At 49.3% G+C, this 23,108-nt stretch overlaps 4 protein-coding genes across 4 annotated transcripts; 3 read left to right on the plus strand and 1 right to left on the minus strand.

Moving 5' to 3' along the window:
* Positions 1 to 35: 35 nt before the first annotated feature.
* Positions 36 to 1,874, plus strand: EMWEY_00036990 (hypothetical protein; the record flags this gene model as incomplete). Its single annotated transcript, XM_013482194.1, has 4 exons — positions 36 to 215; positions 591 to 701; positions 877 to 1,029; positions 1,593 to 1,874. The coding sequence occupies 4 exons, from the start codon at positions 36 to 38 to the stop codon at positions 1,872 to 1,874; spliced, it is 726 nt and encodes a 241-aa protein (XP_013337648.1).
* Positions 1,875 to 9,740: 7,866 nt separating this feature from the next.
* EMWEY_00037000 (hypothetical protein, conserved) lies at positions 9,741 to 11,798 on the minus strand (the record flags this gene model as incomplete). Its single annotated transcript, XM_013482195.1, has 1 exon — positions 9,741 to 11,798. The coding sequence occupies one exon, from the start codon at positions 11,796 to 11,798 to the stop codon at positions 9,741 to 9,743; it is 2,058 nt and encodes a 685-aa protein (XP_013337649.1).
* Positions 11,799 to 12,769: 971 nt separating this feature from the next.
* Positions 12,770 to 13,645, plus strand: EMWEY_00037010 (hypothetical protein; the record flags this gene model as incomplete). The annotated part of the gene is made up of 2 exons (XM_013482196.1): positions 12,770 to 12,924; positions 13,540 to 13,645. 2 exons carry the CDS (start codon positions 12,770 to 12,772, stop codon positions 13,643 to 13,645), a joined length of 261 nt encoding a protein of 86 aa, XP_013337650.1.
* Positions 13,646 to 16,436: 2,791 nt separating this feature from the next.
* EMWEY_00037020 (leucine rich repeat protein, putative) lies at positions 16,437 to 19,971 on the plus strand (the record flags this gene model as incomplete). Its single annotated transcript, XM_013482197.1, has 4 exons — positions 16,437 to 18,438; positions 18,586 to 18,763; positions 19,087 to 19,340; positions 19,610 to 19,971. The coding sequence occupies 4 exons, from the start codon at positions 16,437 to 16,439 to the stop codon at positions 19,969 to 19,971; spliced, it is 2,796 nt and encodes a 931-aa protein (XP_013337651.1).
* Between the last annotated feature and the right edge of the window lie 3,137 nt (positions 19,972 to 23,108).

The raw sequence follows: 23,108 nt of genomic DNA on the forward strand, positions 1-23,108 counted from the left end.
TATATATATATATATATATACACTTGCGTAGGTACATGGAGTGTGTAGCTTCGATGCCACCTGAGACGCCTTTGGCCTTTGGCCTCCACCCTAACACGGAGATTGGCTACAGAACGCAGCAGTGCGAAGATTTGTTCAAAACCCTTTTGGAGTCAGAAGGAGCATCTGCTGGAGGAACAGCAAGCAAAGGAGGCGGTGAAAACGACGGCGAAGCGGTCAGATTGGTGTTTAGCTTTTGGGCAGTTGAAATTTTAGAGTTCAGTGTTCATGGGGGGATAATGTTTGAGCAAGGGGTTTACGTTCTAAAGCCTACAGTTTCAGCTTCTGTTGTTAAGAATTCTGGGTAGCATACAGTCCACGATTTACGGTTCATGGAGTAGGCAAGCTGTGGTTTGGGATTTTGGGAGCTGGGTAGGATTTAGCAGTGATTAGGTTTGCGTCTGTCTTGGGTTTAGATTACGGGGTTGGAACGCAGGACCTGTGTGGACCTTTTGAAAGAGGTGCTGTGAAAATTTTGTCTTGCTGAGTACCTTTCAGCTTGTACAAGCCCTAACCCCTAGGCCCTAATGTGTATCTGCATATGCGTTCAGCTCTGCAAGGAGATTCTCGACGAACTGGGAGACGCGCGTTTTGACGTAGAGGAGATAAGCCAAGCTATTCCTGATGAGGAAAAGGGACCCTACCAACACGTATTTTTGCAGGTCAGAACGGGCTGAGGGTGCATAGTTTTAAGACTTACTCTTCACTCTGCCCGCTCTGTAGGGTGTACGCACGCTGCAAATGGGGGTAGGGGACGGGTGGCAGTTCGTTGCCTGTGGCACTTTTGTATTTTCCTGTTCTGCAATTATTTTTTTGTGACTCCTACCTGTTCTTTAGGAGTGTCAATGCATGAACGTGCTAATTAAGGAGATAAGCCGCTCTCTAGTTGAAGTTGAACTCGGATTCAAAGGAGAATTGACTTTTTCTGCTTCAATGGAAAAACTTGTCGAAGACATCCGCATGAATAGGGTGCCTGCCGCGTGGATGAAGGTTTGTTTCCTGCATTTTTATCTGATTTAAGCCGACTACAGTAGTGGCTTGTGCTCTTATTAGGCTGTAGGGCTACTCTTACTTTGCTCTGATTTTTCTTCAATTGCTCGTCCGCTGAGACAGTTCCGCTCTCCTGAACCATTAACGCTCAGACCTTAGCTCTTTAGTCGCCCCTTTCAGGTTCTTCCTCACAAAACGGGTCCTGGTTTTGTTACCTCCTGCATTTTACAACAGCTTGTCCTGTTTCACAGGAGCTTTTGTGATGCCGCTTTATTCTATCTATTGCACGAATGTTCTTCACTCTAAATAACCGTGCGTAGTGTTATTCTTACTGTCGTTACAATATTATGGCCGTCATAGTCATTAAGGTGATTGCCTCTTCTATTGTATTAGTGTCATACAATATTATACCATTGGCATACTATAGCTATGAATGTTGTGACTTATTCGTATTCCCCTTATTTCTAGCATGGCTAGGTCTGCAATCACAACTGTGCATGTAAGACAACAACCACTACAAACGGGAGCCCTAGCTTGCCTTTTCTTTTTCTTTGCCTCTTCAGGTTTCGTTTGCTTCTTGCAGGCCACTGGGTTCTTGGATAGCCGATGTGAAGCAGCGCTTTGAACACTTGTCAGAGTGGACGAAGGAACCAAGTGCAACTCCCAAGGTAGTCAATCTCGCACGTCTCTTCAGCCCGCAGTCCTTTTTAACTGCTATTAAGGAAGTCTGCTCTCAACAACACCATTTAGAGCTCAACAAACTCAACGTGCTCACCACTGTCACGAAGAAAGACGTCGCCTCCATAGACGCCCCCGCCAGAGAAGGTCAGCAGCGTATTCATTAACCCCAATACCAAAGCCCAAAGCTTGTCAGGTTATGAACAGCCCGCTAAGAATATGCACGTAAATGAACCTCAAAAATGCATGCATGCATGGGAACAGAGGAGGAACTAAAGGGCAAGCAGACGGCCAACGGATTGGAGCGCTGTGCTCTAGCGATCTAGGATTTGTCGAAAGCACGCGCACGTGCACGTGCGTGGGGGTATGCGTTGCATGCATGCATGCATGCCTGCATACAGGGGCCTTCGTAACCGGGTGCGTCCTCGACGGAGCGAGGTGGGATGTTCAAGGAGGATGTCTGGCGGAGTCCAAACCGAAGGAGCTGTTCTTCCCTATGCCTGTCATACACTGCAAGGTATCAAAGCCTAAACCCTAGACCCGGGCACTTACCTGCGTGACACGATTGCTCGACGTATGTATGTCTGCCCCAACTTAGTATTAGTGCCCACAGCAGTGGTAAAATAATAACACCAGCAAGATTAGCGGTAACGACAACAGAACAACGGGTACGATCGCAAAAGCAGCAACAACAAATGTCACAGCAGCTGCTACAGTAGCGGCGACGAGAATAGCAGCAGTTCGAACGATACCATACCCTTAAAGCCTTCAATACCAGTGCTGCTAATGCTCACGGTGACTGTATGTGTACTTGTGTGGTGTCAATATTAGGCTTCCCTGGAAACGAAGAACGAAGACGGCAGCACCTATATCTGTCCAGTTTACTTAACAGTGCAAAGGGGCCCCACCTTTGTCTTCAACGCACAACTCAGAACCAAAATGCCCGCGGCCAAATGGGTTTTAGGAGGAGTGGCGATGATTTTAGACGTTGGAGGAGCAGCCTAAGCCCACCTGATCCTAACCGTGTGTGCATGCATGCACGGGTGCGTGCATGCATGCATACACGGTTGGAGTATCATGCATCGGATGACGTACGTATCGATGAGTGCATGCATGCATGCACTCATTGCTGCTTGCATGCGCATCCATGCAATAATGCGCAATAGTTTTAGAAGGTCCTGGGATAGAATACCAGTGCTCGTGATGAATTAAAAGTTGCAAACCTATTGAATGAGGCATACGAAGAACCAATAGTCATACAAATTATGCAGTAGTTAGGATTTGGCAACCCACTGCAGCAGCTGCATGTGGTAGAGCTCCTACTTCATGCTGCAGCAGTAAAAGTAGCTACTGTTGCAGCATGTAGAATCTTTGCGAGGCGCTGTGTTAAGTAGGATCCCGTGGCAGCATCAATAGCATCATCAGCATTCAGTAGCGAGCAGCTCTCCTCCAATGGCAACAGCGGCGGCAGCAGTAGCAGCAACGAGGGTAACGGCAGAAACAGCAAGACCAGCAGCATCGATCACAACAGCAGCAAAATGTTACTCGTGCTCCTCACTAAGATTAGTGTTGCACAGGAGGGAAGGACAGCAGCCAAGGTTATCTCGTGCACCCAATACGGGCATACCAACTCATAAACTGCCCGACTTAAAAAACAACTTGCAACTTAAACAGCTGCTAACAGCAGCAAAAAGTTACTGGTGCTCCTCACAAAGATCAGTGTTGCGCAGTAGGGATAATGACTTCACACAAGTATCAACAACGCACGCGTACATGTGCATATATCTAAGTCACTACACACTCACTGCATGTACACTAAGTAAGACCAAATGGAGTTACATTGGCCGAGCTGACACCCATTAACATTATTGCCTCGTTGTACATCGATAGACAGCTTGGCATGCCTGCTGAGGTGTATACTTCGTGGCAGGGTTCGGCAGCACAACGTGTTCGTCTGCAATAATATGTCGCATTTCTACTTGTACGCACCTTGTCTTCTGACAGCCAAACCAGAAGCCACACGCGGTGATCTCTCTGATTGTGCATACATCAAACGGGTTCGTATGCTTTGCCTGTATGTGAGGCTTCGTTGCTGCAAAAAGCGGTGCAAAATTCCTGCCATTGTGGCGTGCTGTCTGCTTTGTCTCCTCTATGCCTCATAGTCAGGCCCAAACCCTCGACTCGTTGTGTCCAAGAGGCCTGGGAATGGGAGAGCCGGTTAGGGCTGCACTTGGCCTGGTGGATGTTCCAAGTGTTTTTACTGTGCTACAGCGGACATAGGTCCTCTCTTAAAGGCAAACCAGATTTAGGGTCTATAGCATATGGCCTATGGCGTACACAAACCTGAATCCATGGATGGAACTCTGGGGGTCATCTAATTGCTCGTCGAAAGCCTAAACCAAGGGTTTGTGTAAACCTAGAATGCCTTTACAAGTGACTATTAGCAAGGTACAAAAGGCTGCACTTATGGTTTCTGGTTTGTTGTTTAGGGTTTAGTGTTTAGGGGTTAAGGTTCACAATTTTCGGGTTAGGTTGTACGTTGGTAGTGGTTAAGTAGGGAGACCGATGGTGCAGTGGTTGGGCCCCCTTGCACGACGGTGTCGGGTGCCGCCTCCCGGTGTCTCGCCTTTTTCGCTTTGTTGAAGACAACAGACAGGACAATATTAAATCGTTTTTGATCCTATCTAGCTAAAAGGTTCTTGGAAATAGTTCGATCAGGGAACAGCTTTTGCACTACAGCACGCATACCGCGTGCAGGCCCCTCCTCTCTTAAGCGGGACCCTGGAGTATATAAGTTGCTGAAGTTTATATCATTAGCTTAAAGTGTTTGTCCCCGTCATTCTGTCACGTTATTATGCAAGATCTGCTTGGCTCATATAGAGTTGAGCGTATAGGTTTTAGTGCTCAGGGTTACGGGGAACCGGATTTACTGATGTCGAGCGCTTTAGGATTCAGGGTTTAGGGTTCAGGTGGACAAGGACAATGGGAATATTTTTACTTGTTGGAACTTTTCTTCTTTCTTTGCTCGTGAGTTCAGCTCCACGCGTCCTCTGAAGCAATGAAGCTTTAAATAGCTTCTCTGCCGTAGTGTTTGCACTTTGGGGCTTGTACTGCTATTAAAAGGGCGAAAGAGAAGATTCCCTTCTTTGTCGTTTACAATGCGTAGCGAGATTTCTAACTTGCAACGACGTTGTCTACAGCTGAGCTGCAGTGAAGTGTAGCAACTACAGTAGTTAGAGGCTATTGGAAGGTGTATAATATTAAATGATCAGTACGCAGAATGATTGTTGAATGACAAGCACGCGAAAGCAGCAAATATATGTCACTAAGATGCAAAGGGCAGGTCTGCAACTCCCCTGAGTGCTGCGGAGGGTCCAAACGGAGAGACAGGCACAGACGTGTGGGGAGACAGCATAGACAAGTAATGAAGTGAACATGGACGTAAATATATGTACATATGTGTATCCCTGCATACAAGAGAGAGTTGAAAGCCTTAACCGTAAGCGCTCGTAAGCGCTAGAAGCAGATTTCGGGTATATGAGAAGCACAAGGAAATACAAAAAGCGAAGGAGGCAACACCAAGCGACAGAAACACAAAATAAAAATAAGAAACGCTTCGGCATGCCCTTCCTTTTCCATACTTTGAAATGGATACACACGGTCATAAGAAACAACAAATCAGCTGCTTCTCAATATTCACCCAATTGATGCGCCGATAGAAATCCCGACTGACCCACTCCCTAGCCGTTCTATGCAGTGTAGTTGGAATAATACATAGTTCTTCCATCGCAGTCGAAATATTCACATGTATATGGAAGTGCACCTATCGGAGACTGCTGCACTTACTTCAGTTGTAGTAGAGTTCAATTAACGTCCTCCTTCCATCTCTCTGCTAGTTTTTGCAGTGCATAATCAGTACTTCGTGAGTTTCTCTCTGTGCGATGACATATTATACATGCACCGAGGCAGTACTTTCTTTCCCTCTCCTACTTTGTTCATTTAGGCTGCTTGGAACTCAGGAGACACACGGCAAACGGAAACCGTTTTCCAAGTGTCTCCCGAGGATGCTGCTGCTGCTGCTGGCAGAAAACCGAGTAGCGGGACAGGTGAAGCCCGCCATGCTGCAGAAGCGCAAGATCCCTCAGGACTTTCGTCAAGGCACATTCAACACGGAGAAGCACAAACTGGTGTGGCTAAAGGAGCAGTGACAATAAGTACAAGAGCAAGCCCCGCACTTCCCACAACCACCACAACCACCACAACCACTTCAGGAGTAACAGCCACTTCGGCAGCATCAAGCACCGGACCCACTTCTCCCTCAAGCCCACCTGGATCAGGATCGGGATCAGGATCGGGATCAGGATCGGGAACAGGATCGGGATCAGGATCGGGATCGGGAGGCGACTCATCGCCTGCCGGACCGTCTCCTACTGCCCCTACAGCAAAAATTGTCGTATGTATTCACAAGGGGGAAATGTCTGCGAGCTCTTGTTAATAGTCAAGAAATACTTTCCTACTGTTCATCTCAATGCTCCTAATATGTGTCATGATATTCCATTAGCTGCAGCAGGTGGCAATCAGTAAGGTCATCCACTACACGAGGGAAGCTGTAGCTGATGAGACTGAAGCACTTTTCGCATATCTGTTGTTTGCATGCACCTCTTGTACTGTCAGAATTGTAATGTCTTCAGGCGTTTTTGAAAGGCAACGTTGTGTACTTCTGCATCTGCTTGCAGGTACCACCCAACTCTGGAATGTGCAGTAGCATCCAACTGTCCGCCAAGGGGTCTGCCTGTAAGCTTCATGCGTCTTGCCTGCTTGTCTATTTGCTGCCTTGCCTGTATTTATTTTGTTCGTGTGTTTCTTTTTCTTCTTGCTGGCTCGCTTGATTGCTTTTGCTCGTTCACCCCGTTTGTTTGGTGGCTTTCTGCCTGCCTTACTTCATTGTGCACTTCTTGTTCGGGCTGTTGCTGGCACGCTCGTGTTTTTGTTTTTTGGTTTCAGTCGATTGGATCGTTGCTAGCTTGGCCGTGCTTTGGCTTGCCCATTCCCTTTCCTTGCCACCCTTTATGCCTCCCTTTTGTGGCACTTGCCTCACATGAGGTCTCTGCCATGCATATAAAAATGCATACATCCTTTGTCTACTGTTTTATTATGTACTTGCTTCTCTCTCCTTTCCATTGGAACCCCTTTTTCACGTGTCTCTTTTGCAACCCCGTATGTCAATTCTCCATGGGTATCTCCTTGGATCGGCATTTTTTGCGGTGTTCAGCAAACGTCCAAAACGACCCCACACTCACATACACCTGGTGGGTTTCTCTGCATTTGTTTGATGGATTTGTTTTGTCGCAATAGCGTGGGCATATTTAGTTTTACATTTTCGCATTTCTGTGTCGGGTTGCTTGCAGTGTGTGTACACCCCCGCGATCTTCAGGGCTGCCTTTCCACACAATAGGAACAGCTGACTCCAATAGAACTAGGCATTGTAATCAGAGCAACGCCGGTAATAGCTGACCCAAATAGAACTTGGAATTGGTAATCAGAACAAAACAAGTAACAACCCAAGCAGCGGTGACAATAGCCATGAGCAGCAGCGCCAGTCAAGGCTACGTCTAGCCTTATTAATACCCCAAGGGGCTTCACTGCTCACCCCGTCCCCCTTTTTTTCTCCCCTAGAAAAGGACAGCAAGCACAATAGAGCTATTCTAGTAGTACTATTGAGCTTGATGCCGATAAGAGGGACAGCATTTTTTTGTCACTATTACTACTAGTGTGACGACGTTTCTAACTCATATGTCGTGGAACTCCAGATTGCCTCGCTTAGAGCAGCAATAACTGTTGCCGCTGTGTGTCTGCCAGTAGATGTCGCTCCAATAACAATAATGACACTGGCAAAAACGTAAAGTGGTGTGGGTACTGGGTAGTGGGTACTATTTACACGAAACCGATGGAAATTGGGAGCGCCAGCGCTTCCAGCAAGTCAAAAAAACGCCACGATTGCTGCTTGCAGGGAGAACAAGACTCCAGCATCTCTGAGTCTTCAAAACTACTTTTTAACAGCGGATGGGGAGGAGGTGACGATCCCCAAAGACGTTGTCTATGCTGCTGCTAATGAATTCATATCGCGTTATCGGGGTACTACCAGCATTGAGGTAGAATTCGCCGTCTCCGTCAAAAACGCCAACGGAGAGACAGCCACAGGTGACAACCGAATGCATTCAAACGAGTTAGCTGTATGCCTGTGTGTCTTAATGCTGTTACGAAGTAACGCATTTACGCGTGCTGTAGCAATTAACTGCAGAGACATATACATTTAGCTTGCATAAAATGGTGTGCAGATGCATGCATGTTGATGCATTCAGATCTACAGGCATTCATGCAAGATATTATGCAGGCTGAGGGACGAACACGAGTGCGTGCATTCATTGCTTGACTTTAATACAGCATCAAGCATCAGGCACTCACTTCCGCTGTCTTGTGTTCTTTTTTCTCTCCACAGCATCGGGCAAGTTAATCTTATCTCTGACTTTAGAGGCTCCCCGTTTGCTGCCGGGGTCGAATACGACCTTCAGCATAAATAAAAGGGAAAGTGTAGACCTCGTCGTTACACCTGAATACTGCTCCCTGGTTGCAACAGCTTTTGACCCTGGGGTATCTCTCCAGTGGACGGCGAGCTGTCCTCAAGACTCCCGCACTGCAGACCAGCTTCTGCGCCTCAGCAGCAGCAGCAGCAGCAGCAGCGGCGTCTACAATAAGGCTAGCGTTCGTCCCTACACCCTCACTCCGGGGTACACTTACACCGTAACCGCAGGGCTGCGCTACACCGCAGACGTTAGCCTTTCAGCCACTCAGAGTTTTACTATTAAGGTCCTCACAGACACCGTCAGCATTCGCTTCCAGTTCACCCCTTACCCGAACGGGACCACAAAGCAAAAGCCCCAAAACAATCTTCGCCCGACGGTTTAGGGTAGCTGCACTGCAGCACCAATCCAAAGCTACAGCTGCAGCTTCTCATTCACTGTTGCAAATGCGGCAGAAGACTAGCATCGGGTGCTGACGCTTCTGGTGTTTTTGCATGTAATCCATCTTATTTCGTTCCAATCTGCTACAGGAGCTACTGTTCGAGCAAATTCTGGCCCTAGTGCTGCTGCTGCTTCAGCCCAGTGCCTGCTTCTCCTGTTGCTGTTGTAGCAGCAAAAACTGCCACTGTTACCATGCATATATAACCCAGCAATACAGTGCTCTAAATAAAGTGCTCTAAATAAATAAATATGCAGTGCTTCTGCAGCGCTGCTGCAGCGGAGCAAGAAGCATGCACTGCAGTATGCCAGGCTACAGAAAAATAGAGGGATTTGTTTTGTTGAGACAAAATGAACCTGCTGCCTCAACAGCTCCTTGCGGAAGTGGCGGAACCTGCCTAATGTTGTCCCCTTTTGAAGCCCGGAGGGCGTATGTGCAGCACATGCCTACTACAGCAGGTGATAGTGCAGCTTTTACAGAGAGCGCTAGCTATATTGCTGGTTCGGCACAAGGCCAGGGTCTACCCTGCGGATGTCAGCAATTGCATTCTGCAGCAGCAGCTGCTGCAACGGTTGCTGCTGAGGCATGCATTAGTGCTACACCCATCACTGCGACTTGCTCAAATGGGGCACTAACATAGGGGGGCCCCTTCTAGCGTGAAAGAAGACAGCACATTACAACGGCAGTCAAAAAAGATCCCAAATAGTATGGCAAGAATATGAACGACACCGGCAGCAAACCCTAATACGGCGATGCAACTTCCTACAAGAATACTATTAGTTTCCAGATGTTTGAATGCTTCTATTGCCCACGCAGGGAAAACGAAGAGATTATCATATTTGGTGTAGGTGATGCAAAAAGAACGAATGTTCACCCCCGGTGGCATCTGCTGCTGCGGTTGTTGCTACTTTTGTTGCTGTTCCTGCTGCTGCTGCTACTGCACTTGGCAGGGTAGGAGAAAGACTAAATTAAATTCGTTTACCGATGCACCTATTGCTTTCTTCATCTCGTCGCTAGTGTCGCTTGCTTGGCGGCTGCCGCTGCTGCTGCAGCCACTGCAGCTGCTGCTGTTGTTGTTGCTGCTGCTTTTGCTGCTGCTGTTGCTGCATTTGATGCTTTTGCTGCTGCCTTTGCTGCTGTTGTTGCCCCAGCTGTTTTCCAGGATTGTATTTAACTATTGCTGGCAGACGTGGAGAGTCCGTAGGAAATACAGGAAGTCGACGCCCGTTGCAAGGGTGTCCGGCAGTTTGCTGGTGGCGCTGCTGGTCTTGCTGTTTTTGTTGCTGCTGCTTATCTTGCTGCTGCTCGTCGTGCGGTCTGGTGGAGTGTGCGGTTTGGGCTAGACTGCTCCATGCGACTTGTTGCTGCTGCTGCCTTTGTAGTTGCTGCTGCATGCGCAGCTGCCGCTGCAGCGCGATGTCGTAGGGCTGTTGCTGCTGCTCTCTTGCATGTTGAATGAAGGCCGTGAGGCGGCGTAGGTTGTCTCCTCTTGGAAAGTCGCAGCAGCAACAGCCGGGGTCTCCTCTCTCTGCAACGGTTGCTGCAGCTGCTGCTCGCTGGCGCAGCAGCAACTGCGGTATCTTCCCGTCGGCAGCCTGCAGCTGCTGCGAGTCTGAGACGCCTTCTAGCACCAGCAGCTCTTCCATGTGCAGCTGCAGCAGCTGCATATACACCTCGTGCGTCTCGCTGCGTCGCTTGCGGATACGGGAAGGGACCAGCCTCCGTAGCCCTCTGTCGTGTCCTCTCTGCCTTCCACTGATTTGTGCTGCTACTTGTGCTGCTGACGTTGCTGCTGCTGCTGCCGTCGCTGCTGGTGCTACAAAGACGAGGCCCCCCAGCTGTAGGCCTTCAGCAGCGAGCTCAGAGCGGAGCTGCAAGGCAGGTAGGAGACCCCTGCCCTCGCTGTATAGGATGACACTGTGTGGTGTTTGCTGCTGCTGCTGCTGCAGCCACAAGAAAGCAGCACGAATGTCCATACGTACCGCAGCAGCGGAGGGGCTGCAAAGCCTCCGCAGCTGCTGCTGCTGATGCTGTTGCTGGCCCGAGAGACTCCTTCTGGTCGGGCAGCAGCAAAATCCGTAGCCTGTGTATTCATAGCCCATGACATTGATGTTGAGAGAACGGCAAAGGTAGAGAAGCAGGGGGTAGGTGAAGCCCAGGTCGCTGTTGCTGCGGTGAGACACTAACAAGGTTTGGTTTGCTGCAGGGTGGCGTAAGAAGAGAGCTGCGATGGTGCTGCCGCTCGCTGTCTGCAATTGTAGAGCCTTTACGCTTATGCTGCTGCACCTGCTGGCCCTCCAACATGCAACACAAGGCAGACGGCTTTTGAAACTGCTGCTGAGGCTCATGTAGAGCTGCCATTGCTTGCTGGTGCTTCCATTTCTGCCGCTGCTGCCGCAGCCCTGCTTCTCCTCCCTCCCGTCCGCTGCAGCCACTCTGTCTCCAATACCCATTTCTACTTCTACTTCTTCTTCTGCTGTTGCTGATGCTACTGGCCCCTTAGCAGCAGCAGCACATGGTGCTGCATCGCTGTCTGCATCATGAACGCTGTTGCTGCCTTGGGATGAACATGAATGCAGGTGCGGCAAGTTTCCACTGGGGTTGCCTGTGAGACCCAGGCCAGAAACTGCAGACTCCTTCACGCTGCAGCAGAAGCAACGATTCCAAGAGGTAGCAGCAGCGCAAGAAGGACACAGGATAGTCGGGAGCTGTGCAGGCAGCTCCTGCTGCGGCAGGACCAAGTAACAGCTCAGCTGCGGCTCGGTGCTGCCGAGTTTGGGAGGCCGTTGTGTAATAGAGTTGCTGCTGCTGAAACCCCTGTTGCTGCTGCTGCTGCGGCAGCTTAGAAAACGCCTGCAGTGGCTGCTGCGAATTTCGTACGTAGTAGCTGCGCAGGCAGGGGCAAGCCACCCCCCGCGGGGTGTGCGTGTTCGATTGCTGCAAGGAAGGCACAAGCAGTAAGCTGCTTCTCCTCTTGTTCCTGATGTTGCTGCTGTTACTGCTGCTGCTGCTGTTGATGCTGCTGACGCTGTGGTTGCCGTGGCGGACTCCCCCCTTTCCCCTCCCATCATGCTATATTATGCAGCCTTCGACTCCGCAACTGCTGCACCCCTCTGGTTGTCGCTACTGTTGTTGTTGCTGCTGAAGTTCTCGTTGCAGCCCCTGCTGCGGCTACTGTGGCGGTGGCGGCGGCGGTCACCTCGGTTGGCGCCTGTGGCGCCGGCGATTGCCTGCGCGTCTCCTGGGTCTTCTACTGCTGTTCTGAGCCGTGTTAATAAGTTTGTGCCTTTAATGTTTTGTCTTTGGCATGCGAAGGTTGTGTCAATTTGTGGAGACGATGCTTGCTGGTGCTGCTGCTGCCGCTGCTGCGGCTGCTGCGGTTGATGCTAGTGCAGTTCCCCCCAACGCTACCTTGCTGAAGTCGTCGGTGATTCGACTGAAACCGCAAAAATTAAGTACTATTTGTTTGTTTTCAGCAAGCAGGAAGCTATAAAAGCAGGCCAAAGGCAGCTCCTGCAGCGGCGGCGGCGACGACCACAGCGCTACGTTACAGCTGGCAATCGGCGACGAGTGGATGTATAGCAGGTGCTGCTGGAGATGACGTTCGGCGTGTTGTTGTCACTCCTTACTTGGAAGGATCTATTTTCTTGATTCATTAAATCCTGTAAATAGGAAAGAGACATCTGCTGTAGTGCAGCAGAAGCAGCTGCTGCAGCATACTACAGCGCTGCCAGTGCCCCTCGGCGCCGCCGACCGGCCAGCCCTCGGTGCCGCGCATGCGGCAGCAGGGGCAGCAGCTGCCGTTGCTGGTGGTGCCGTTCCTGTGGTCGTTGGTCTTCAAAAGTCTTTCTTTAATGTGCTGTTTGTATTCCCCTCTCGAATTCTTGTAAAGATAAGTCATCTCGTGCGACTGCTGCTCCTCCAGCAGGCGCTGTGCCTTCTGATGCAGCTTGTGCCCCTGTCGAGACGAGTGTGTAGATCTGCCAGTACCATCAACACGGGCTAAGCGCCAGCAGCAGGAATAGTTGCGTAAGCTGCGCTGATGGCAACAGCGGCAGCAGCAGCAGCAGCGGTGGCACCAACAGAGGCAGCAGCAGCAGAAATAGCTGTACCAGCTGTAGAAGCTGTAGCAGCAGCAGTGGCATCGTCAAAAGCGTCGAAAGGCGAGAAAATATCGAGGCTGCTACACGCGTTACGGTTAGCTGCAGCAACAACGCCAGCAGCAGAAGCTCGTGGCTGCTGCTGCTGAGCTCATCATGCACTCTACGAACACTCCAGGTACAACAGAGAAGCTTAACGCAAACCAGGTGCAGATGAACTGTTTCAATAGCTGCTAAATCAAAAATGTGTCTCTGCTTTCGATGAGAGCAGCAGCATCGCCAGGGGAGACTCTTCCTCTGTCCGTATTTGCCATTGTACATTATTTTCATTGTTATCATTATTGTGGTGAATAGGTGCAGAAGACGGCAGAAAAAGGGTTCGGCTTCCTCAGCAGCTGCACATACACTTGGAACCTCTCACGTCTTCTACACCTTCAGAGAAGTCCCCCAGAATAACATATTTACCAAGCATGTGTTTTGATTCCTATTTCATATATCGGCATCATTACGTTGTCAAAATCACACCAACAATGCGGTGATGCGTTTTATTACTGTATTTTGTCATCACAGTTTGTTACATTCTCAATAGGCCACTTACCGTAGACGTCTAGTACTATATTCCGGTTATACTGTGTATTGCATAGTCAGCAACAGTGTTGCCATACTAAATCTCGTATCCCTTGCTGGTGCTTTCTCTGCTGCAGCATTGCAGGGCGGGACATTTGGCGTCCCCAGATTGTGGAGCTCAGCAACAGCAACCGCAACAACAACAGCAGCAGCCGCAGCAAGAGATAATTGACTCAGGTGATAATGAGTAGTGAGACCGGCTTCTCTGTTGATCCATACAGTGTCTAGGGCCAATTCATACACAGTGCTTCGTGTATTTGTGTTACTAGGTTGTATATGTATGCTCAATTGCGTAGCACATTATATTTTAAGGCAATTAGATCAACGAGAATCTGGTTTTGTACCGGCTCCGGAAAGTGTGCTTTGTGTGTTCCGATTGGCAGAATGCCAGGCCCAACTCTTTGTCCCGGTGCAGAAAACCCTGTTGTGTGTATTCTGTGTATTACATGTGTATTATGTGCACGACAGGTAACAACACAACAAATATAATGCATACATACATGTTGTATGTAACGTGTCTAATTCCTTTTTCTGGGCAACCTCACCATCTCACTGCTAGTACGATTGGCAAATTATTAAATTCATGAGTGCAGCTCGGGTTTTCACCACAGGCACACACTTTTGCTGTTTGAAACGTTTTATCGGAAAATCCACCGCAATTGTAGTTGAATGTTGTATTATTTAGTGTATTTGCAACTGGCTAACAATTACATGCATGCGGTTTTTTGCTGCTATAAACGTTTTCTCAGGCCGTCGTTTGTGGGAAGGCAACAAACGGAAGGCAGGCAACGAGGACGGAGTCCCTAGAGACAGTAACTCTAAAACTTAAGCCCTGAATGTTAAACTATCTTTTGTGAAGCTTTTCATCTAACCCTCTTGCGCCCCACCCAAGCCCTAGGGCATAGAACTAGAAACAAGTAGTTCATTGGCAATTCCCGGGTATACATGAGCCTGTCTACGAAATGTGACGAGAATGCTGAAGCAGCACAGCAGTACATCGCAGCGTGTAGTGCATGAGGTGTATAGTGTTGTGTCACTGCAAAACACCTAGTTCAAAAAACCTGAATATAATTTTTTGCCTCACTTTTCTGTTGGGTGTGTATGTGTGCATGCAGCGGCTGACTGGAATCTGCTAAGGAGTTGGCTGCCCCCGCAGCTGCGTAAATTGCAGCAGAAAAAACAACCCTAAACCATGAACGCCAAACTCTAAAGCCTAGATCATAGAGGTGCTTTTTTCTAAGCGTAAATGCCTCAGGACATTTTTGTTTCAGATCCCAAAACCTAAACCTCACAGGCATTCCCAACGTCTAGACCAAACAATAAGCCCTCGGAACGTTCGTATTAGGTTGTGGACGCTCCCCGGTAATTTTGCTTACTGCGGCACGCGTTAAGGAAATCAAGGCTTTATGGCTTACCCTTGTCAACTTGTCACCTTGTCAATGCAGAATTACAGTGTTATAAGTGGAAAAACACTTATATAGCAACTGCTGGAAGTGGTTGGGTGAAAGGCTTGTCTTCTGCAGATGTGTTTCGAAAAAAGAAAGGCAACAATGGCTGTACAGGAATTCTTCTGCACATTCTTTGGGCTCATGTATATGGGGCTTCAAGCAGATGTGTTTCACAGCTCTCCGACTTCGTTTATGCAGCACGCAGACTCCTTGAGCTCCAAAGCGTGCATCATCTCCTGTTAGTTGCGCCCATGGCTCGAGGGGAGAGGCCTATACCCTTCATTAGGCGAACGCATGGACATTTTTAGATGCAATGCATAAGCTCGAATAAGTAGGGAAATGTTTACAATCATGCACGCTTACCTTTGTATTTAGGTACATTTGCGTTCTCTGTAGTTGCTACCGCTTATACTCAGAGGGTCTCGACGCAAGTCAGCACGTTCACTCCTATGCCATACGGTTCAGCATGCAGTGTTCCTGCTTCTATTTGTGTGAGTCAAAAAATACCAGATTGCACAGGGCGATGGAAATGGAGGCTATGGTTGCTTCCATGTCCGTATTAGGTTTTCGCGTTCAGTGTTCGAGGTTACGTTGTTACTTGAGTGGTCAGCTGAACTTCTCTGCTTACGAGGATTTAGGGACGGAAGAAAATCTGTTTGGTTTGTTTAGGGATAGCACCTGCGGTGAAATAGTCACTTAATTGTTTTTTTTTTCTTCCTCAAAACGACTGTTTCTAAGCTGTTTGTTATATGCACTGGCAACCCCTTGGGTACCTGAGCATCGCTCTCTTTAGCGCTGGCAATGGCATCGCGTGTGAAGCGAGAAGGCCTTTTATTGCTATTTTGCAACAAACTGCAACTAGTCATTTTAGTAGTGCATTTGTTGGAGTTAAAATTTTCCCTACTGAGTTGGCGGGCTAGTTGGCGGTCCGTGACGGGAGGGGGTGGCAATAGCTCTCGTTTGGTGTTCTTCACGTGAATTTCGATTCCTTCTAGTTTTGTTTCCTTTGTCGTTGAAACTAGCTTGTTTTTAATTAACCTCTGATTCGTTTGTCTGCATTTCCGCTCCTTTTAGATCAGGCCGTCAGCGCGGTCGTTGCAGGTCACCCAACGGAAACATTGAACACCTCAGCTGCTGCAGCTGAAGTCATTTTGCTGCTTTTCTAAGTATAATCAATCTTTTTTATTTCTAATGTGTATGGAAGCGTTGATGTTCTCGAGTCTCATAACACTCGAGGAAGCCGTCCTGGCACGCCTGGCCCCCGCCATTCTGAACCGCTGGCGCCGCATGCAGGCAAACGAGAGCAACAAATGCCAAATGAACTACGGATCCGTCAAACTATAGACTCACAAATTAAACTGTCAAAGTACGCTGTCATAAGATGTGAGTGTTGGCCCAGATATGCGAATAGAAAGCACAGTACAAAAAAAGCACAGGAAGCCTGTGCAGGCAGCGTTGGTTTATTTGGGCTTAAAAGGGGGCCCGTGGGGCCCCCAAGGAGTGCAGAGCGATTCAGTTACCTTTTGTCTATACAATGCGCCGGAATCTGAGGAGCCCACATCTTCGGCCTGGGGCCGCTGTATGCGTAAAAGGGGTTTTTTCAGGCTCCCTGGGGAATCACTTAGGAATTCGCACTGCCAGCAAACCGCTGCAGTCTGAATGGTCTAGCGGTGGCCGCGCTTCTCAGGAAACCCCGCTGGCTGTGGCTTTGGGCTGCCAACCTGGACAACCGCAGGAAAACAGCAACAGCAGCAGCAGCAGGGGTAATTACGAATGCATTGCTCCTTGTAGCAGCAACACTGCAGAAACCGCAGCTCGCAGCAACACAAGTGGATCTTTATGCTCTAAAGGCATGCAGGATAGAAGAAGACGCCGGGCTCCCCAGAGACAGGCCTCTCAGCCGGCGTGTGTTTCCGGCTTAGGATGTTTCAGTTCAAAGCAGCCGCTTATGGGGGTCAGCGATGATCCCACCCACAGCAGCCCCTGCAACGGCAACGGCAACGACAGCACCAGCAACTACAACTACAGCAGCAATGTCATTTTGCATCTGCCGCAGCGGACTTGCAGCAGCAGGGCTGACGGCTCTCGAGCGTCTGGCGGCCCCCGGGGAAACGATGACGCTTCACAGCGATCGGCAACAGAACAGTCGCAGCACGAAAGCACCAAAAACTGCTACTTTCGTCCCTACGAAGGAGACGAAGGAGGCAGAGGAGACCCTGGAACAGCTGCAGCAACTGCAGGGACAGCTGCAGCACCTGTTGCACCAATTGAGGGGCACGCGCTGCCGTCGGTATTTTCTGCATCTGCAGCGGGTTCTTTCATTGCTACCAAAGACGAGACAAAAAGGCCACTGCTTCGCATTAGTCCAAGGCAAATACCTGAGGGTCCGGGAATCGAGGGCTTGCGGCGAAAAAAGGCAGGTAGCGTTGAAGTCTCAAGAAGACCGCTGTGGAAGGAGCCTAAACAAGAATCACGGCAGATCAACGATGCTTTTGTTGACGTAGGAAAGGAGGCATACATCAACCTTGAGCATGCGAAGCCTCCTCAAGATCCACCAGAGGAGGTCTTGAAGCACCAATTAAGCATTCAAGGCCTCCATGGAGCCGCAGGCCCTACATGTTGTAGCAATCACACCAGCACCAGTGGCAGCTGCAGCTACAGCAGCAACCGCGGTTCCTGTACTCTTAAGATGGACTTATGCAGCTATGATAGCACTAGCAAAGGCAACGGCACCAGCAGCAGCAACAGTCACCATAGCAGTAGTTTCTCTGTCTCAGGCATAACGTATAGGCTACCAATCCTCGATAGAGTGTCCGACATTTACACTGTCTCCTCACTGCACCGTGAGCAGCTCACAGCAAGAAGAGACGACGCCGAGACCAGGCCTTTCCCACGAGTTATGAGGCCCCTTGCGCCACCTCCAGCTGCTATGTCTGTAGAGGCCCCTAGGCCGCCTATCCCCATTGGCGAACCCGGGAAACACCATCCGATGACCCACGGAGATCCAAATGCCCCTGACACCCTTGAGGTGGTTCGAGTTTCGGAGGGGGATGAAGGGCAGCTGTTGCCTGTAAGGAAGGGCAGGCGTAGCAGTAGCTGTAGCCCCCATATCAGCAACAGCGCCGGCCAGTGTCGGATATACAGCTGCACTAGTAGTAGTAGCAGTGGCAGCAGTGTCACCAAATGCGAAGAAACCTCCGACCCTCTACATCACAGACCCGGAGGCATATACGGAGGCCTAGTGTGTTCTGGCGAAGCCAAAATCTGCAGCAGCAGAAACAACCGTAACAGCAATACCAACAACAACACCAAAAACAGCACCGCGAACAGCAGCAGTTCCAGCTGCCTCTGCAACCCGAGCAGCGGCGCTGCGCCTCTAGATCCGCATAAGCCCTTCCGTGGGTCGTGTTCCGGTAAAATGGGAGAGGCTATTAGCGCCTCAGACACAGTAGTAGCGAGCAGCTTGAGAGCCGCAGATACGATGGGACCAGCAGCAAGCGTCAAGGAGGGGAAATGTGAGGACATGGATGGAGAACGTGAGGACATTACTCTAAGGAAACCCCATACTTCCTCATCAGCCTGCTGTGTAGGCTGGCGAAAAATGCAGGGCTTCAGGGGCCACGGTCCTCCCCGTAGGGTCGCTGCTTCAGGGGTTGCAGCTCTAAGGGTTTTGTCTGCACTAGGGGCCCCCTCTGGTGGCCGGCAGGACCCAGTTAAAGACGACGGCGCCGAGTCCCCTGATTGCAGCCCCAACAACAGCGATGACGAAAGGAGCCTCAAGAAGACAGCTGCGGGGACACGAGTGAGGACAGTGGGGACCCTGAACGGCGGCACTTCCGCATCAGTTGCCTCTACAGAAGAGTACGTGAATAAAAGCACGGCAGTACTCAAGAGTACAGGCAGCTACCCCAGAGGGAACAGACGAATAGGAAAACATCTGTTGGTACGTAGGGGGTTGTTGCAACCTTACTTTGCCGCTGTTGCTGCAAAACGAGCTGCTGCTGCTTCTGCAACAACTGGCTCGATTTGACCACCCGGGGAGTAAGGTTCTTTTGCAGGTAACGCAGCTCAGATTTCCTACAGTCACGGGAAAATCTGGTAGCTTTGTCCTTGTGCTGCTTTTGATGCTGTTGCTTATTCTGCTCCCGTTGCCCCCTCCACTGGTGGTGCTGCTATTGCTGCAGCATCTCTGCTGATCTTTCATGGCTGTATTCTGTGACGGGCATCCGTGACTCGTCGGAAGCCAACCTTGTCGACACAATTGAGCTAATAATGGACAGGCCTTTAGGGCCGAAAACCCTGAGCGCTTTGGGGACCTTCGGCTGCCTGCGACAGCTGCGGCTAGTGCAGCAGCAGATTACCTCCCTCGGCTTCGTTGCAGCTTGCAAAAATCTGCAGGTGCTACATCTTCCCGAGAACCAAATCGAGAGCCTTGAAGGTACCTGAAGTCAAAACGCTCCGATATCGGATAATTAATGCAGAAAGGAAGACAGTCACGCAGGCTGCATTCGTAGGAGCGCAGCACTAATCACTTGTATGCTGAGCAGAAGGGGACCATGTTCTACTAGTATTTCCTTATGTGTGTGCTGTGAGAGATGCAAAGTACCTTTTTTGTCCCATCTACTCATTTAAATGCTAGTTGGCGTTTTCCCCATTGAAGACTATATGTGGGACTGCGGCGGGTGCATCTGCTGTGACTGGCTTAAGGAATTCAGAACTGCAAATTTCTAGAAGAGGTAGATCTGACTGGCAACCGCATTGCAGACTTGAGCGTCCTTGCAATGCCCCCACCTGCGCAGAGAGGGGCCCTTACGGGAACCATTGAGGGGGGCCTGCAGCGATCCCCTGAAGAGCAGGCTTCCCGAGGGACTCCTCAAGGTCCTCTGGAAGCGCTGCAGAGGTTGCACACGCTTCGACTGAACAGTAACCGGCTGCGGAGCCTCCGGGGCCTTGAGGGCCTCGTAAGCCTGCGGGTGTTGCAGGTGGCCGACAACGAACTGACGCATGTTGGGGCAGCCCTCACTAACAACAGGAACCTTGAACAACTGAACGTCGCGGCGAACCAGTAAGCCCTGGCATTGTATGACGCGAAGTTACAAACTGGACACTAATCAAAAGCCCTCAGGGTACACTGCCTGTGGGAATATAAATTCATCCATACATCGCTGTACAAGTAGTGTACGCAGACTGCTCATATAATATGTACCAATATGCACATGGGTTAATCCATACGAATGCAAATGCATGCTATATGTACACTAGTATGTGCATTCGTCTTCAGTAGAAAAATGAGTGGGCTTTCACATATGTTATGCATACACGTATTTTCTCGCCTACTTCGTCGCTCCAAAGGAGCGATTCTGCACGTTCAGGCGCCACCGTTGGTCTCTCGTGTTCCTGACTGTCGTTGCCTAGTGGCAGGATGATGCGACATGGTGGCGCAATGCACCTGAGCAGTGCATGCATAATCCAACTTTTTTGTTTACATTGCTTTTCAGTATTTGGTCTCTCCACGAAGTGACCCTGCTCTCCCAGTTACCCCGACTCGAGTCTCTTCTATTCTCTGACGTGCATTTCTTGTCGAAACAAAACCCCATTTGCAGACTGAAAAACCACGAAATGTTCGCTCTTTACCACCTCCCAATGCTAAAGGTACGGTGAGCCCTTGCAGTCTGCAGCTGTATTTCCAGCACCTAACTCGCTGCGTCCCAAGGCGCATGCATGAAGTCATGCCAGAGTACAGAACGATTTTACCAGCGCTCCTTCTAAATGTGCAAAGGATTCAACTCAGGGCAGTTGCATCAATGGTACATTCGAACTTAGCTTCTTGAAAACTAAAGGTAGAAGAGCAATCGTTTACTTTTTAAAACACGCAGGGCTTGCATTGACAAGTTGCAATGGCCCGACTCAAGTACATGAAACGAAGCAGGCATAGCTGCACCGAGGGCAGCTAAGCATCTCCCACTCTGTTTGAGTTGCCTTTGGCCTAAAACGTTCTAGCCATACACAGAGACCAACTGAGAGTAGGACGAGCGAAAACCGTGGTCTAATAATCGGCTCCTATTTGTGCGCCTTTGTCCGTTAGGCTCTGAACCAAACGGTGCTGGATGCCGGCGACTCCGCATTTGTTGCAGCAACATATCAGCGCAAAAGGCTCTATTATTTACTGGAGCAACAAAAGACACGGCGAGAAGCAAGAGACGCCATCAAGGAATTAGATAAGCTTCATGGACAGTTCAGAGTGGCAATCAAGGATAATAGAAAATTCGCTGTGCGCCCTACACAAGCTGCGGTCTATACTCATGGAAATTTCCTATATTACAACTGCAACACAAGCTCTCGAAAGGACACAATTTTTAGAGTATAGTCAACCATCATCATGTTATCAACAGTGTGTTTTTGGAAATTTCCTTGTGCCAACCGTTATTGTTATCAATAATGTATCTGCATTTTCCACCACTCGTGATGTACTCGGATTCTTGCTCTCGTTTTAGGCGTCTCTGTAACGACCGCAAGAGACGCCTGAACTCAGAAATAGTGCGCTCAAGGTTCTCCCGTGCTGTTCGGATAATATAAATCGTATTCGTGCGTACTTGTACGTACAGTTGGATATTGTGTGCTAGCCTCTAACTGTACCAGGGTATATGGTTACGAGTTTACATTTGGGAGGTTCGCGTTTACAGTTACTGTGGAGTGGATTTTAGGCCCTAGTTGTGGCGCGAGGGGAACTGTGTGGAGGTGCGTCTTTTTTTCGATGGCTGGCGGCTGAAGTGCGGAAACGAAGAGAGGCAATTCTTAGCACTCGCAGGAAAGAGTTGGATCGGTTTGGCAATATACATTTCGAGCTGGGGGACCCCAGTAAGACCTGGTCAGCTCTTCGCTAGTCAACTGCACCACCTCCCCGTGTGGCTAGTTTATCAACTTCGGAACGTTATCAAACTGCACTTGCTGTTTTCACTGCAAATGCAGGTTGCCCTCCTTTTAGTGGCCTCTGGTAGCTTCGAAAGATTAATTTTATTCGTCATATACATCCAGGTCCCAGCAGTGTAAATGTATACGGTGTGTTCCATATCATATTATACATGTGTATGTTGTTTTTCACTTTGTGTTAATGTAAAACGCTGCACGTCAATTCATAATGAAGTGAATTTCATTTCATAAAGTAAGCAGACGCTTACGTTTTGCACCGGGTTTTGTCGTGCATTCCTCGTATGGTTTGCTCTCGGACGCCAGCAAATGCTGAGCATGATACAAGTGCAAGAGGCTTCTTATATGTCTGTCTTTATGCAGATCCACCAATGTATGTTTGAGTTTATCCGGAGTCACCAAGTTCAGAGTTAGAGGTTTACAGCTCCGTTAGTTTCTCTTCAGGTATCGCCGAGCTGAAGATTGTCTAATGCGATCCTTCAACCCCCAGGATTTCTTCGATTTCGGATTTAAAAGCATTGAAATCAAAAGTGTCCACCGAATTGTCAATAGAGAAGCTGAAGCGGCTTTCGACTTGCTCAGGTCGGAGTCAGTTGCTCCGTAAAGCGTGCAACTGGCAGTTGCGCTTATGATGCTGCTAGTTTATGATTGCATGCCACAACGTTTTCACGTCTCATGTCCAACAGATCACCTTTTTTCGTTGATTCCTCGGGTCGTCACAGTGATGGAGCGTTGGAATGATATCCACAACACTTCGTTGGTGCTGTTTGCACTGGTGTCCCAGTTCACAGTTTTGTATTTCTCACGACGCTGAAATATAGCGTACTTGTGGAGGCAGCAGCAACATGTGCGTAATTGTATATGCATGTGGCATGAGTGCATGTAGTAACTGGCATGTGTATGCATGTGTGCTCGTTGGTGGATACATACGTTTGATGTACCCTTACCACTTTATCGACAAGAGGGCGTGGAACCTTCCTGCGGAGTACTTCACTGTAATCAAAGTGTTTGTGTAGTCGGAAGAAGCACTTCTCCTCTCTTATTTGAAACATTAGTAGCCGTATTCTGGCTCACTACAGGAGCGCCTGCGCCGTTGACAGCCCTGGGGAGTGGGTCCTCTGCGGCGCCAACCCCCAAAATCCGTGCGGCCTTCTCGGGTGGGTTATTACATTCACTGGAGTTGCGTGCATATTGCATATCTATCAGTATATATATGCACAAATTGATATACGTATCTACATAGTTTACGTTTATATATATATATATATATATATATATA

This window comes from Eimeria maxima, genomic scaffold (genome assembly GCF_000499605.1).
Source record: "Eimeria maxima Weybridge genomic scaffold, Emw_scaff546, whole genome shotgun sequence".
Lineage (NCBI taxonomy): Eukaryota > Apicomplexa > Conoidasida > Eucoccidiorida > Eimeriidae > Eimeria > Eimeria maxima.